This window comes from Zea mays, chromosome 6, assembly GCF_902167145.1.
Source record: "Zea mays cultivar B73 chromosome 6, Zm-B73-REFERENCE-NAM-5.0, whole genome shotgun sequence".
Taxonomy (NCBI): Eukaryota; Viridiplantae; Streptophyta; class Magnoliopsida; order Poales; family Poaceae; genus Zea; species Zea mays.
In genome coordinates this window covers 111056213-111072449 of record NC_050101.1, presented here as the reverse complement: position 1 = coordinate 111072449, position 16237 = coordinate 111056213, and the positions used below count along the sequence as shown (strand labels likewise).

Genomic DNA, 16237 nt, shown 5'->3' with positions numbered 1-16237 from the left:
CACAGCCGCAATAATGGGTGATAGACGTGATTGGATGTATGAAGGTTTCAAGAAGGGTGGGTGTCACACAAGTGAATGGTTTGCCAAGACGCAGATGTTTCTGGACCATGCAGCTGCTTTGTCACAAATAGATAATATTAGGTGTCCATGCAATAAATGTAGAAATATGACGAGCCACACCAAGAGGCAGGTCACACTACACCTGTGCTCGCATGGTTTCGTGCCAGCCTATAAGGTCTGGTATCTCCATGGTGAAGATGTTGAACGAGCAGCAGAAGTAGAAGTTGATGACGGTGAAGATGATGTTGATAGGATGGATCAGATGCTTGAGGATCTGTAGCCTGAACTGGCCCTAGATCATCATGATTCACCTACACCGGAGGTTCAGAAGTTCTTCGACCTACTTAAAGCGTCAGAAGAGCCTTTTCACGGGCACACTAACGTGACCGTGCTCGAATTCGTGACCCGACTGATGTCAATCAAGTCCAAGTTTGCATTTTCAATTAATTGTTACAAGGAGCTTGTGGATTTGATTAGCGAGGTTCTTCCTACGGGTCACAAGATGCCCAAAGACATGTACCAGTCCAAAAAATTGCTTGAAGGTCTTGGTATGGAGTATGAGAAGATTGATGTTTGCCAAGACAACTGTATGCTTTTTTGGAAGGAACATGGCAGAGAACAGAAATGCTTAAAATGTGGGACGTCGAGGTACGTGGAGCTTGTAAATGAAGATGGAGAGAAGGTGGTGACAAAGGTTGCACATAAACAGCTTCGGTACATGCCTCTCACTCCTAGAGTGAAACGTTTGTTTCTCTCGAGGAAGACCGCTATGCACATGAGGTGGCATAAAGATTGTACGGACAGACAAGATGGGTTAATGGTGCACCCGTCAGATGGTGATGCATGGAAGGCTCTTGACAAATTTGATCCAGATTTTGCCAGCGATGCAAGAAACGTTCGTATCGGCTTGGCAATCGATGGTTTCACGCCGTTCAATATGACCGTTGCGTCGTATTCATGTTGGCCTGTCATTGCCATACCGTACAACCTTCCACCTGCTCTTTGCAGGAAATATGAGTTTATGTTCCTATGTCTTATTATACCTGGGCCTGAGCATCCTGGCGTACCCTCAATGTGATGCTTCAACCACTGATTGAAGAGTTAAAGAAGCTATGGCAAGGTGTGGAAGCCTATGACTGCTTCAAGAAGCAGAAATTCAATCTTCATGTTGCATATCTATTCTTGGTTCATGATTTTATGGCGTATGGTATTTTCTCTGGATGGAGCGTGCATGGTAGATTGACGTGTCCTTATTGTGCTAAAGATACAGATTGTTTTCGTCTTAGTGCTGGTGGCAAGATATGTTACTTTGATTGCCATAGATGTTTTCTACCCTTCAATCACCCCTTCAGAAGGCAGAGAAAGGAATTTAGGAAGGGCACCATTGTCACGAAGGGACCGCCCAAGCGACGTAGTGGGATAGAAATTACAGAAGAGCATATGAAACTTGTCCTAGACGAGAGTGGGAAAAGGTATCAAGGTTTTGGTGAGGAGGATAACTGGACTCACATATGTGGCTTGTGGGAGCTTCCTTATGCTAAGTCATTGATTTTGATGCACAACATCGATGTCATGCATCAAGAGAGTAACTTTTGCCAAGCCCTCATAAATACATGCATGGATTTCCCTGATAAAACGAAAGACAATGACAAGGCACACATGGACTTAGCAGTGATATGTGATCGTCCAACCCAAGTGCTTAGAGAAAACGGAGGCAAACCAAAAGCTGACTATTGTCTGAAATCTAAGCAACGGAAAGAAGTGATGAAGTGGATGAAGGATATTAAATTCCCCGATGGTTATGCCGCTGGTTTTAGAAGATCTGTGAACTTTAAGACAATGAAGATGAATGGACTAAAGAGCCATGACTTCCACATAATTATGGAGAGGCTCATGCCTGTAATGTTTCGTGGGTACATTTCCGAAGCTGTGTGGAAAACGTTAGCTGAAGTTAGTTATTTCTACAGACAGTTGTGTGGTAAAGAAATCAGAAGAGATGTTATGGAACAGCTGGAGAAAGAGGCACCAGTGCTTTTGTGCAAATTGGAAAAAATATTTCCACCAGGTTTCTTCAATCATATGCAGCATCTCTTTATACATCTTCCATATGAGGCTAAGGTCGGTGGTCCTGTTCAGTATAGGTGGATGTTTTATATAGAAAGAGCATTAAAGAAGCTTAGAGCAATGGTGGGCAATAAGGCAAGAGTTGAAGGATGTATTGCGGAACAATTTAAACTAAAGGAGGTAGCACACTTCACAAGTTGTTACTTTGCAGAAGAACATAATGTATTTGCTCGAAAGAAAAGGTACCATGATGATGAACGAGAGATGCCTCCGTGTAGTGATCTTTCGATTTTTCAGACAAACGGCAAAGCCGTTGGTCCACCCAAGGCATATCACCTCAGTATGGAAGAACGGAAGTCTGCTTTACTGTACATGTTCACGAATATGCCTGAGGTGGAGAAATACTTTGTGTAAGACTTGTTTCCTTAAACTGTTCATATGTGAATTAGTTTATGTTATCAAATATCTCATGTCATACAATAATATTTGACAGCGAGTTTGATGAACAAAACATGAGGTGTCTCGGTAGGCCAACAGCGAGAGACATAGACAAATTGCGACAAGATGGTATGCATGGGCGACCTAATTTCATTATGTGGCTTCGGGACTGTGTAAGTCTTAATTATGTGGCTCCGAGAGCTAATTTCATTTAACTAATATTACAGAATTTGCTAATGCTTTGTGGCATGATTGACAGTTTGGGGAGGAAATGAATTTGAATGATGACTTACGTCAGTTATCTATTGGAAGCGTAACTGCCAAAAGCTATGGACGTTACGACGTCAATGGATATCGCTTTCGTTCAAGCATTTTCGAATCAAGTCATCCTATGGCCGCCACTCAAAATAGTGGAGTCATTACTAGGGCAACCGACATGGAAGGACACGAAGCCTGCTATTACGGGAAAATCAAAAATATAATCGAGATTACATTTGCTGGAAATAAGCCTTTAGCGCTAGTTTTCTTTGAGTGTAAATGGTATGACCCGAAGTATTATAGGACCGAATTTGGGATGACACAGATCCAACCTGAGAAATTGCTTCTAGGACACGACACGTATATCCTTGCCCATCAAGCAGACCAAGTTTATTTCTCGACATATCCATGCAAAAAGTTGTCTAAATGGAGGGTTGTGTACAATGTAAATCCTCGCGAATGCCTATACACTCCTGGTGAGGACGAATATCAAATTGGTCACCTTGAGCAGGTTGATGAGGTGTTTCAAGAAGAAGAGTTGCCAACTAGTTTTCATATTGATCCTGCACCGGCATTAGATTGACTAGTTGCAGACGTTAACGACTTAACTTTTCCCGAGAGACGGAGAAGACAACCTGTTAGGAGAAAAGTTACATGGCGACCTCTGCATAGAAGAGAACAAATAGATCCTGATTTTGATGATATTTAACAAGTAAAGTTGTTTTGTTATTTCATTTGTTTATATTTTAAGTATTATGTCATTTTTGATGCACTAATGAATAATTTCTTATTTTTTATGCAGGATGCCGCCAAAATCAAAGAAGTCAGTGAAGGGGTTGTTCAAGGGCCTGAGCCTTTTTCAGGGCAGTTCTTCGAGCAGCAGCAGACGTCGAGAGCTGTTGAGCGCGGTACATGGAGATGAGATAACATATCTTGTACAAATAAATTTGTTTACATATTTACAAATAAATCTTGGGTTGTATGTACTAGGATGAGCAGCACACTGAGGAGCAGCACATTGAGGAGGAGGAGCACAATGAGGCTGAGCAGCACAATGAGGAGGTGGAGCACAATGAGGAGGTGGAGCACGTGACATGGGACCAGGCCGCACAGCATCACCAGCCATGGGACCAGTGGGACCACCAGAGAGAGCAGCAACAGGCGTGGGACCAGTGGGGCCAATAGGGCGAACCGGCTGACAACCCGATGGATGATGGCTCGGGAGGCTCTTCAGCGACACACACACGTCGCTCAAGAAAAAGCCACTCAGTAAAGCCTCGTCACGCGATAGAGTGAGAGGCTGATAGGACTTTAATCATGCTCGTCAGTACCTGGGATGAGTACAAGTTTAAAAAGGAACGAAACCACACCGACAGACAGGGACTTGTGCGTAATGACTTTTGGGTATGAATTCTTTATTATTTTTGTTATGTTTCTTAATATTGTAAATCTATGACTTATACCATTGTATTTGTATTCTTTATGTTGTAGCTTCGATATCGGTTGCGTGACGGAGAGGATTACATGGGGCACGCTGAACGTGTCTTGCAAAACAATGCAAAGAAGCTGGTGAATGATGCCATATACTATGTGAGAATTCAGGCTACAAACCTGTATTTTCAAAAGCATCCGGAAGAAGCAGGCCCCTTGAATAAAAAGGAAGGGTCCTCAAAGATATATTTGACTGAGGATCAATATTGTGAGGTTAGTATTCAATTTGTTTTACCCTTTATATTTATTGTTGTGATTGATATAATATGTAACATTGTGTGTGTGCAGGTGATGGTTCCATGGATGGCGCCCGTGCCTGATGCGTACTATGCTTGGTGTCGATATTGGGCTTCCGAAGGCTTCCAGAAAGCGTCAGCGCATCACAGACAATGTCGAGGAACCAATCCTAACCACAAGTTTGGCGGTGACGACATGATACGAAAAGCTAAAAGAATGGTAAGTTTGATCTTTCTATGTCGATCAACAAATAATACGATTGCTTATGAATGTTTTTTGTTTATATAGGAAGCTACGAGTGGCCAAAAGCCTAGTGACATTGAGGTCTACCAGGAGGGCCACAAAGGACCAGACCCGAACAACCCTGACCAGCTCTGCAGCCAGACAGCCACAGATCGCTTGGTGAGTTTTGGCTCAAAAGTTCAAACGTTCAAAGTATATAAATTCCTGCATTTGTAAGGTTGTGAATGATGTATAGGCGGCATATGGGGAGGAGATGGTTCGTCGCCATGGCCCTGACTTCGACTGGCGCCATGAACCGGTGGATCCCTCGGGGGTGTACGCAAGTGGTGGTGGCAAAGCGCATGGACGGTAAGCTCTAACTTATGAAATTATATGGTTGACACTAAATTGATTATGCAGTAATCACATTTTTTGAATCACTTATAGATACACACTCTTCGACGGATTCATTGACTCGTCGTCGGTGAGATCTCAGAGGACGGGTTCATCTTCCCGTAGCTCATGCTCTCGTCGACCGAACGAGCAGGAGTTGGAGATTATGAGGATGCGTGAAGAGATGAGACAACAACGCGAATTTATGGAGGCTTGCAATGCACATAACCAAGCGATGTATCAAGTGAGTACACATAATCCGAACTCTAAATTATTATATTTCAATACAACATCTTCAGTAGTAACACATATGTGTTTAACAGCTAATGCAGTAACAGGGCATGGCAACAAATTTTTCACCGCCACCACAATGGAGCCAATTTGCAAACACACCAGTTCCACCACCAAAGTTCACCACCCCTCCGACACATATACCTGCACCTGGAGTAGGGTACGTTTGATAACTCTCGATTAATTTATACACTTTTATACTTTTTGATATTTGCATTTAACGTGTTGATATTTGCTAACTTGCATAGGTTACGCCTGAAGCGGGTGGTAGTGGGTCTGATCCAGCAGTAGGGACTGGATTTGTTGACTCGCTCTTCGCGTTCCCTCCTCCTGGTGGTGGTGGCGGCAGCGGTCAAAGCTCTAACCACCCAAGTGGTGGTTATCTCTAAACACTTAAACTTATGTTTGAAATGTCGTACTCGTTGGTGGATGCTATGTTTCAATACTATGTCGTACTCGTTGTTGGATGTTGGTGGATGTTATGTTTCAATACTATGTCGTACACGTTGGTGGATGTTTTAATTATAAATGCAAGTGTTTATGTCTAAATGCATGTGTTTGTGCATGTCGTATCTCTACATGTGTTTGTAATGTAGCTGTTATATGTGATTTATGTTATGTTTGATATATGTTATGTGTGCAGAAATAGTGACATAATTTAGTGCTGTTTTTGTAGCAGTATAGGGTAATTCCCGTCGGCCCAGTTAATTCCCGTCGGCTATGGTCGAACCGACGAGAATTAATTACTAACTCCCGTCGGCCCAGTTAATTCCCATCGGCCCTACGTTGGCCGACGGGAATTAATTAATAACTCCCGTCGGCCTGGGGAACCGACGGGAATTAATATGTGACGCCCGTCGGCCAGCAAAACCGACGGGAGTTAGCCTTAATTCCCGTCGGCCACTATCTACCCGACGGGAATTAATTATTCCCGTCAGCCGCCGATGGGGATAACCTTATCCCCGACAAGGGACGCCTATCGGCCTGAAACCGACGGGAATAAGCCCTAAACCGACGGGAATTACTTATTCCCGTCGGTTTAGGGCTTATTCCCGTCGGTTTTAGGCCGACGAGAATTAAGTGAATTCCTGTAGTGAATGTTTCATGTTTTAAATTTTATTTCATATTATTTTGTAATCCTGATCACGAAGGTGTATCCTTTGTGATATTCTACTCATGACCTTCGTCCGAAGTTCATTAAATCCTTGAGGGAGATAATGTTTCAGCGGACGAAGGGCATTAATATTTAACATTTTATGTTGTCTTGTTCTTAATTCGAAGCATTTGAGAACAAGTCCCCAACAACCACATTCCTACTAGATTGATGAAGATTAAAAAGGAGTTTCTGTCATTGAAGCAAGGCAACATGTCTGTCAGCGAGTACTGTGACAAATTCATTCAGCTGTCAAGATATGCTCCTGATTAGGTGGCTGATGATGAAAGAAAGCAAGAGCACTTCACAGAAGGACTCAATGGGCCACTACAGTATGCACTAGTTGCTCATCCATTTCCATCATTTCAGAGGCTGCTTGATAAAGCTCTAGCTATTGAACACAAGCATGTTCAACTGAGAGACTTGAAGAGGAAGGCCATTGCCTAGGGGCAGGGTAGCAGCAATATTCGCCCTATATATGTTCCGCCCCAGGGTACAACAGCTCATCCAGGAGGAGGACCACGTCCAGCTCAGTACGCTCCACAGCGGACTCCACAGACTCCCCACACTCATCAGGCTACCCCCACTGTCACCCCGGCAAGGCCTACAGGACAGAAGACAGGCCCGACATGCTTCAAGTGCAGTCAGATTGGGCATTATGCAAATGCTTGTCCGGTGGGGAATTCCAGTGCATCAGCTCCAAACAAGCAACAGACTCCTGGCAAGAGATTCAACATTGCCAGGGTTAATCAAGTTAGTGCTGAGGCCACTGATGACGGTGCTGACATCGCACTTGGTATGTTTTATATTAATGCAATTCCTGCACCAATATTATTTGATTCTGGTGCTACGCATTCATTTATGTCTGCTCGATATGCCAACACAAATGAGTTACCACTACGAAATATGAAAACACCAATGATAGTAATTACACCTAAAGGGCCTGTTGAGGCAAATTATATGACACATAGATTGACATTGACAATTATAGGAAGAGAATTCTGGGGTACACCTATAATATTAGCGGAAAGCAGTATAGATCTGATCCTTGGTATGTCATGGTTAAGAAAGGCAAAGGTAGTTATACAGTGTGGTAGGGGTACTGTAGAACTCACCAGCCCTAAAGTAGAAAGATTTGAAGTTGAAATTATAGTAACTACCTCTACCAGACGTGTGGTATTCTTAGTAGATGGGAAGTTTGTTGGTGACAACATCCGTGTGGTTAGGGATTTCTCATATGTCTTTCTAGAGGAGTTACCAGGGATGCCACCAGATAGGGAAGTTGAGTTTGTCATTGATCTCTTACCTGGGACTGCTCCTATTTCTAAACGGCCATACAGGATGTCCATAGAAGAACTAAAGGAACTTAAGAAGCAGTTAACGGAGTTACAGGATGCTGGGTACATTCGTCCGAGTTCCTCACCTTGGGGAGCGTTGGTTCTGTTTGTACAAAAGAAAGATGGATCACAAAGGATGTGTGTGGATTATAGATCCCTTAATGATGTTACTGTGAAGAACAAGTAACCGTTACCCCGCATTAAGGATTTATTTGATCAGATGAGAGGTGCAAGGGTATTCTCGAAGATTAATCTCCGATCGGGTTACCATCAAATGAAGATTAGGCCATATGATATTCCCAAGACGGCTTTCTCAACCCGATATGGTTTATATGAATTCACAGTTATGTCATTTGGACTAACTAATGCACCAGCCTATTTTATGAATCTGATGAATAAGGTGTTCATGGAGTATCTTGACAGATTCGTCGTTGTTTTCATCGACGATATTCTTATTTATTCCAAGAATGATAGTGATCATGAGGAACATCTAAGATTGGTGCTACAAAAGCTACAGGATAATCAACTCTACGCCAAGCATAGCAAATGCGAGTTTTGGATTGACGAAGTGCCATTCCTTGGACATATCATTTCTAATGGTGGGATATCAGTGGATCCTGCTTAAGTCAAGGAGATAGTGGAGTGGAACATACCTAGTACAGTGACTGAAGTCTGGAGTTTCTTGGGACTTGCAGGCTACTACCGAAGATTTATTGAAGTGTTTTCTAAGATTGCTAAGCCTATGACCACACTCCTAGAGAAGGGGAAAGAGTTTAAGTGGGACTGTAAGTGCAAAGATAGCTTTAATCAATTAAAGTCGAGATTGATGTCACCCCTAGTGTTGGTTACGCCAAATCTACAAAAGAGATTTGATATTTATTGTGATGCATGCGGCCAAGGCCTGGGATGTGTTCTTATGCAAGAAGGACACGTGATTGCCTACATGTCTCGTCAGTTGTGGAAACATGAGTTGAACTATCCCACTCATGACTTAGAACTGGCAGCCGTAGTGCATGCACTCAAGATATGGAGACATTACATTATGGGAACCAAGTGCCAAGTGTACACCGATCACAAGAGTTTGAAGTACATATTCACTCAGAAGGATCTCAACCTTAGGCAACGCCGATGGTTGGAGCTCATTAAGGATTATGATTTGGAGATTCATTATCATCCGGGCAAGGCGAATCTGGTTGCGGATGCCTTGAGTCGGAAGGAACATGTCCATTCGGCTATTGTTGCCTAGCTACCCGATGAGATTGTTGAGGATTTCAGGAGACTCAACCTGGGAATAGTTGCACATACTGAAGGAGTCACTATTGAAGTGGAACCAACCTTGGAGCAGGAAATACGCAAAGGACAGGTTGGTGATGCTAAAATTCAAGAGATCAAGGATCTGATTACTGAAGGTAGAGGTCCAGAATTCACGGAGGATGAGCAAGGAACAGTATGGTTCAAGGACCGGATATGTGTTCCTGAGAATGATAGCCTTCGTGAGACTATATTGAAGGAAGCCCATGATTCTGATTACTCTATTCACCCTGGTAGCACTAAGATGTATCAGGATTTGAAGCCGAAGTACTAGTGGTATGGGCTGAAAAGAGATGTGGCTGCACACGTGGCTATGTGTGATGTGTGTCAAAGAGTCAAGGCCGAACATCAAAGACCAGCTGGACTATTGCAGCCTCTTAAGATACCCAAGTGGAAATGGGAAGAAATTGGCATGGATTTCATTGTTGGACTACCCCGCACTCCTGCAGGATATGACTCCATTTTGGTGATTGTGGATAGACTAACAAAAGTGGCTCACTTCATACCTGTGAGAACTAATTACACGGGAGCCAAGCTTGCAGAGTTGTATATGGCTCGGATAGTATGTTTACAAGGAGTGCCTAAGAAGATCGTGTCAGACCGAGGATCATAATTCACTTCTCGGTTTTGGCGGAAGTTGCATGAGTGCTTGGATACACAGTTGAATTTTAGTTCGACCTACCATCCTCAAACTGACTGGCAGACCGAGAGGACCAACCAAGTATTGGAGAATATGTTAAGAGCTTGTGCTCTTAAACATGTTGGTAGCTGGGTTAAGAGCTTACCGTATGCGGAGTTCTCCTACAATAATAGCTACCAGGCCAGTTTGAAGATGTCACCGTTTGAGGCTCTATATGGCAGAAAATGCAGGACTCCTTTATATTGGGATCAAACTGGTGAAAGGTAGTTCTTTGGGCCAGAAATTATACAAGAGGCAGAAGAACAAGTGTGAATGATAAGGTAGAATTTGAGAACTGTGCAGTCAAGGCAGAAAAGCTATGCTGATACCCGGAGGAGACTACTAGAGTTTAAGGCGGGTGATCACATGTATCTTAAGGTGTCACCAATCCGGGGTATGCGAAGATTTAAAGTTAAAGGGAAGTTGTCCCCTCGCTTTATTGGACCCTTCTTGATCCTGAAGCGAGTGGGAGAAGTTGTATACCAACTGGAATTACCCGATCATCTTGCGGATGTACATGATGTCTTCCATGTCACAATTGAAGAAGTGTCTCAGGGTACCTGAAGAGCAGTTACCTATGGAGGATCTTAGTGTTCAAGCTGATCTGACTTATACGGAATACCCTATCAAGATTCTTGATACTTTAACTCGTGTCACAAGGAGTAAAGTGATTAAAATGTGCATAGTGCAATGGAGTCATCATGGAGAAGATGAAGTTACATGGGAAAGAAAAGAAGAACTACGCGTAGATTTTCCCCACTTCTTTCCTAGTTCATCCTGAATCTCGAGGACGAGATTCTTTGTAAGGGGGTAGGTTTGTAATACCCAAATTATAAAAGAGATGATCTTGTTACATGTTTGGCCATCTACTCATTATATCATGAGAATAACCATATTTAAAGTAAATAAATAAATAAAGGCACCTCAATAAGCTATGCATCATGTTGGATATTTTTGTTTGCTTGTCCATTTAAATAATAATAACAATAATAATAGTATAAACAAAATAATGACTTGAGATGTGGAATTAACCCCAATTTGAAATAAGGGTTGAAAATAAGGAAGGAAGAGAGAAAAGACCATTTAATACAAAATAAATTTATAAACAAAATAAGTTTATTCCATAATAATATGTTCAAACCATACATTCAAAATTTGAGTACAAATTTGCCACGAGATTTGAATTCAAATTTTAGCTTTGAAATAAAAAGGGCGCTGGGCTCAATCCTCTGCCTCGGCCCATTTTCTCCCTTTCCTCTACGATTGTGCGACCCATACGAGTGAGGGTGCGCCGACTAGTGAACCGTGGATGTCAGTCGCCTAGAATCGCTACTGGGTGGGCCCCACGTGGTCGTCTGACCCACGCCGTTCCACTCCTCGACCTCCCGGGCGCGCGTCGCTTGTCAATGACGGGTGGGGCCACCTGGCGGAGACCACCTCTCACGCGGACTTCGCGTGCCGGCGAAACAGAATGGCCGACGATGTCGCGTCCGCCGCGACTAAATCACGCGCACCACAGGGTTCTAGCCACCCTTGGGTTGTTTAAGAACGTGGCTGTCTCCCCTCGCATGCGACCGAGATGCCTCGTGCTGGAAGTCCCATCGCCATAGACCAAAGCAGAGAGTGAGAGGGGATCAGAGGGAAGAAGGTGCCGCCGCCGCAGATTCTGCACGCCGCCGTGGGCTGGGCTTCTGACCGCGCCAATCAAGGTGGGAACCTCCGCCATGTTTTCGTCCTCTTCTGTGCATTGTATAACGCCTAGATCCGAGACGAATCGTGGGCTTGTAAACCAAGGATTTCTCACCGGAGTTCAGGCTCCGCCATGAAACCACGGATGGCCATGGTCTAGAGCTTTAGCATGAAAACAGTTAGGGGTCGTGGGCATCTGGTTGGGAGGTATCTGGGGCGGTGCGTTTGGGTCTATCACATTAGATTTGAGTCCTGGTGGGCAGCTACGTCGTTCCCAGCCATGGCTGCCGCTGCACGGGAGCTGTGCGCCGCCGTTGGGGAAGGCAGATGCACAAGTGCCATCAATCATGGATCGGACGGTCAGTACGGATCTGGCGAATATCGGTTCATTGCATAAATCAAGGTCGCTAGTTAATGAATCAAGGGCAGGAATCAACTAGGGGGACGTGGCGAGTTTCTGACCGTAAATTTTAGATCCGGCGATTGGGTTTGTAGGTCATCTTGGAGATAGGGTTGTGGTCGTTCGATCTGAATGACCCTCATCAGCGGATACCCCTTCGCGATTGCAGAGTTTCATATGAGCCCCCTGCTTTCACAGAAATAAAACCCGCCGTCAATCACGAGTTAGTCTGAGTCTGGGACAACTTTGCAAGTTAGCCCTTGTACTATTCGGTATTTGATGCGCAGTCCAGCAGCCAGGGAATTAAGAAAAACAATATTAGAAATTGATATTCAATACAAAAATAAATCTAGAAACTTGTATAAATCATATTTAATTCATTTTAGCTCCAAATTGATCCATTCCAGTGGCATTAGTTTTGTTTTAATATTGCCTATCACTTAGTACCTCTGTTTAATCATGAAACTTGAATTAAAATTATGCACTTGAATTATTTTATTCCAAGTATTAAATAACTTCAGACATGCATAACTTAATAACCGTAGATCCAAATTTAGTGATTCTTGTTCCTACGATCTCGTTACGCAGCGTAGAATACTATTATGCATTCTGTTCTATTGATTGGTGTTATGTTAAATTTTTATATGCTATATATGTTTGTATTGATGCGAGTAGACGAGCACGCTACAGAGGATCCAGGGGTTCAGCAGGTGGAGACTGCTGAGCAGGAGCTTGTTGAAAACAAGTTGTGCCCTTGATCACTTCTTTTTACCCAGTCATGTTCTTATTAATCATAATGATCTGCATAGGTTAATTTGATGGGACCCAATAGGTTACCCCAATTTGGCTATCTTTATACCTTGTTTTACACTGATTTTTTGGGTAGTACATGCTATTGCTTTATGTGGTTTTGGGTATGGAGAAATACATTACTCATGTTCACACTTTTATTACCAGTTTATTATTTACTATTCATGATAAGATCATTATGTTAATTGGAACGTGGAGAACCACCCAGGAAAACAGTGCTACCACAAGGGTGGTATGGGATGCCCTTGGCTGACTAACTAGGAAAGCTAGTGGATGACTACCTTACCCGATAGGGGCAAGGGCAGTAGGGAGTGGTCAGTGTTGGGAGGTCCTTGGGTTGATTTTGCTGCGATGGCGGTCAGGTGAGGGATCCCTGCACTGGAGCTTCCTAGAAACTGTAGTGGGTTTTCTGAAACTAGTGGAACTTTGTAAAAGCCTCGTAGTGGAATCCTGCATTGCTTCCTTGGTAGAGGTGTATGGGGTCCGATCAACCCTATGGCAAATGGGTAACACAGCTTGTGGGTAAAGATGCGCAACCCCTGCAGAGTGTAAAACTGGGATACTAGCCGTGCTGACGATCATGAGCAGCTCGGACACTCACATGATTTATTTATGGAATTAAATTCAATTTGTCATTTGCATCGCATTGGGATCATTTATTATTATTTTGACTTACTATTTCTAAGGTTTGGTATTTACTTACATTTAGTAACTGCTAATAAAATTTTGACCAACTTATAAATGCAATGCTCAGCTTTAACCATTATTTATTGATCAGCCTTACACTCAGTATGAACTCCCACCTTTGGTGAGTTTATGCACATTATTCCCCACAACTTGTTGAGCGATGAACATATGTGAGCTCATCCTTGCTGCCTCACACCCCCCACAGGAGAAGAACAGGTGGTCGAAGAGGAGCCGCATAACGAGAAGTTCGACTTGATCTAGGTGGTGTTTCCGAGTCAGCTTTGTGGCGCTGGGAAAGTAATATTTAGTTCGCTTTACATTTATCATTTATTTTGTAAGACTTCCACTATGTAATAAGTATATTTATGATATTTATGACATTTATCTCTATACATTCTGTTATTATATGTGTTGTTCTTTCTTGGCGCACATATGAGACGCACCCGGCTTTATCCCTTAAATCCGGGTGTCACAACGGGGTTCCCCACGTGATGCTTTTGGGCACGACGACGTCGTTGATTGCAACTCGATGGTACGTGCGGATGCACGTCCCATCAAATTAATAAGGGTCTATACAGGTTCGGGCCGCTAGAATGTATAACACCCTACTTCATGTCGCGGCTGAGTATTTGAGTATCACTGGTGTACATGAGTTACAGATGAGCTATAGGCGGTAGAGAGTGAGTTCTGTCAATCTAGTGGTGGCGTTGCATGCATGTATCGAACGGGGATGAGAGGCACTATTTAGAAGAGACAGACACCATAGCTTCTAGCTCTGTATCGGTTGGGAGCTTGCACTTGGTGCATGTATGCATGCCTGTCAGGCGGTTCGAGGGGCTAACGATTAATGTCTCCATTTTAGTCTTAGTTAATCTCTAAATTGCTAAACGGTTGGACTAAAATATAGACTAAACTATTTTATTCTCTAGTCCTTTAAGGGGTGATTAAAAGGGACTAAACCATATAAATTTTATTTTTTGTCCCTCCTTTATTTTAGTTGCACTAATGATGTAAGAATGCTAACACATATTTTGGTCCTATTATGATTTATTTAACGTGTCAGGTGTTCCTTACCCGTACGCTCGGCTTGTGCTTGTCGGCTTGTGCTTGAGCCTGTGTGCATGTGTGTTGGTACTGGCGGTTTTGCTGAGCAATAGCAAATCTTTATATGGCGTTGTGGTTGCGCATGCAGATTGATACACGCCTAGCGCATGCGTGTGTGCTAGCTGCCGCCCATGTGCGTTTGTCTAGCGCTACGCTAAGCTTGCTATCTCCTCTGATTCTGTGAGCCAATACCCAATACCCAATAGCTAGCAGAACATGGACGACACGAGAAAAACCTGTGCCTATATATATGAACTAGCTCTTGCTTGCATTGCATCTTACAACGGTAGCTGCATTGCATGCTTGATCACTCGCCTCGCTCGTTGCATCTTAGATAATTTAATTTTGATAATGGATTCAAGATATATCACCCTATGCATCTTTCTTGTACTTGTCTTACATGGAGATACAACTTTGGCAGGTGTGTATCCCCCTCTCAAATCTATATAGTCTTTTACCATATTAATGTATTTTTGATAGACTCTCATGAACTCATTATTTCACTAGCTTATGATTAGTAATTTGTTTTGTTGATAGGACTCTATTAGGTTGTTATTGCTAACAATTTGATGTTTGGTTTATTGTGATAGAACTCCAATGTTATTTTCTACTAATGCGTAGATATATTTCTTGCAGAAACCTGCAAGCAGTTTCCTAAATGGAGTCCACTCTGCTTTAGTGCAATTTGCAAGGCAAGTTGTTTTATAGAGGGAAAGTTCTCCGATGGTTACTATGTAAAGGGGCATAGATGTTGTTCAACTGGATATGAATACGTGTGTAATTGTCTTTTGTGTAAAAATTAGTTATCTAGTGACATGTGGGACTATCTCCTTTTGTTCCTATCTGTCATCTAGGAGTGCTGTCTAAATAATTATTCGGTAAAATAGTTAACTAGTATGTTTACTATTTAGAGTTATGTAGCACTAGTTAAGTAGTCCTTATTTCGTCAATTTCTTATATCTAGAAACATGGTTTTACTTGCCAAGCATTTCAATAATATATGTTTGTTTTCCATTATTATAAATGTGAAGACTCGTTGTTAGCTTTTCATCTATAGTCTTGTTTACTCGAGAGTTATATATATTTTAAATATGTCCGTGAATAGTATAATTCTATAGGTACAATCACATGTTCGTCGCCGTGCAAACTATCTTCTATCTAACCCATGCATTCAATTGTATCAGTGACTAAGAAAGACTTGATCGTATTTAAGGCACACCCTTTATATTACCACCAACTTGTAATAATAAAATCTGTGGATAAGAAAGAAAATAAAATAAAAAATAACCACAATAGAAAAGCAACAAGACATAAGCCAAACATTAGCAAATATGAATGAAAATTTCAGGTGATGTTGTAAGTGTTCTATACAGAGCCCATACAATATCATACATTGTATGTCAATATAAGACGGGAAGCCATTCATGCATAATTTGATGTCTAAGTTAATCGATACTTTCTTTGTCCTGCAAAGTGTGAAAGATTTTACACTATACAATTTAAGGATCAAATAGAATTAGGATTGAGCTTTATTCTTATTTATTTTTTAAAACTTAAATTATTTAAGGGCCCTAACTTATTGTGAAGAAACATGTGGATCGTGATCCATTACC

The 16237-nt window shown here is 42.4% G+C and overlaps 1 protein-coding gene across 1 annotated transcript; it reads left to right on the top strand.

Annotated features, from left to right (window-relative positions):
* Positions 1-14899: 14899 nt before the first annotated feature.
* On the top strand, positions 14900-15674 carry LOC100278573 (uncharacterized). Its single transcript, NM_001363838.1, has 2 exons — positions 14900-15045; positions 15261-15674. Exons 1-2 carry the CDS (start codon positions 14976-14978, stop codon positions 15425-15427), a joined length of 237 nt encoding a protein of 78 aa, NP_001350767.1. The 5' UTR covers positions 14900-14975; the 3' UTR covers positions 15428-15674.
* The last annotated feature ends 563 nt before the right edge of the window (positions 15675-16237 follow it).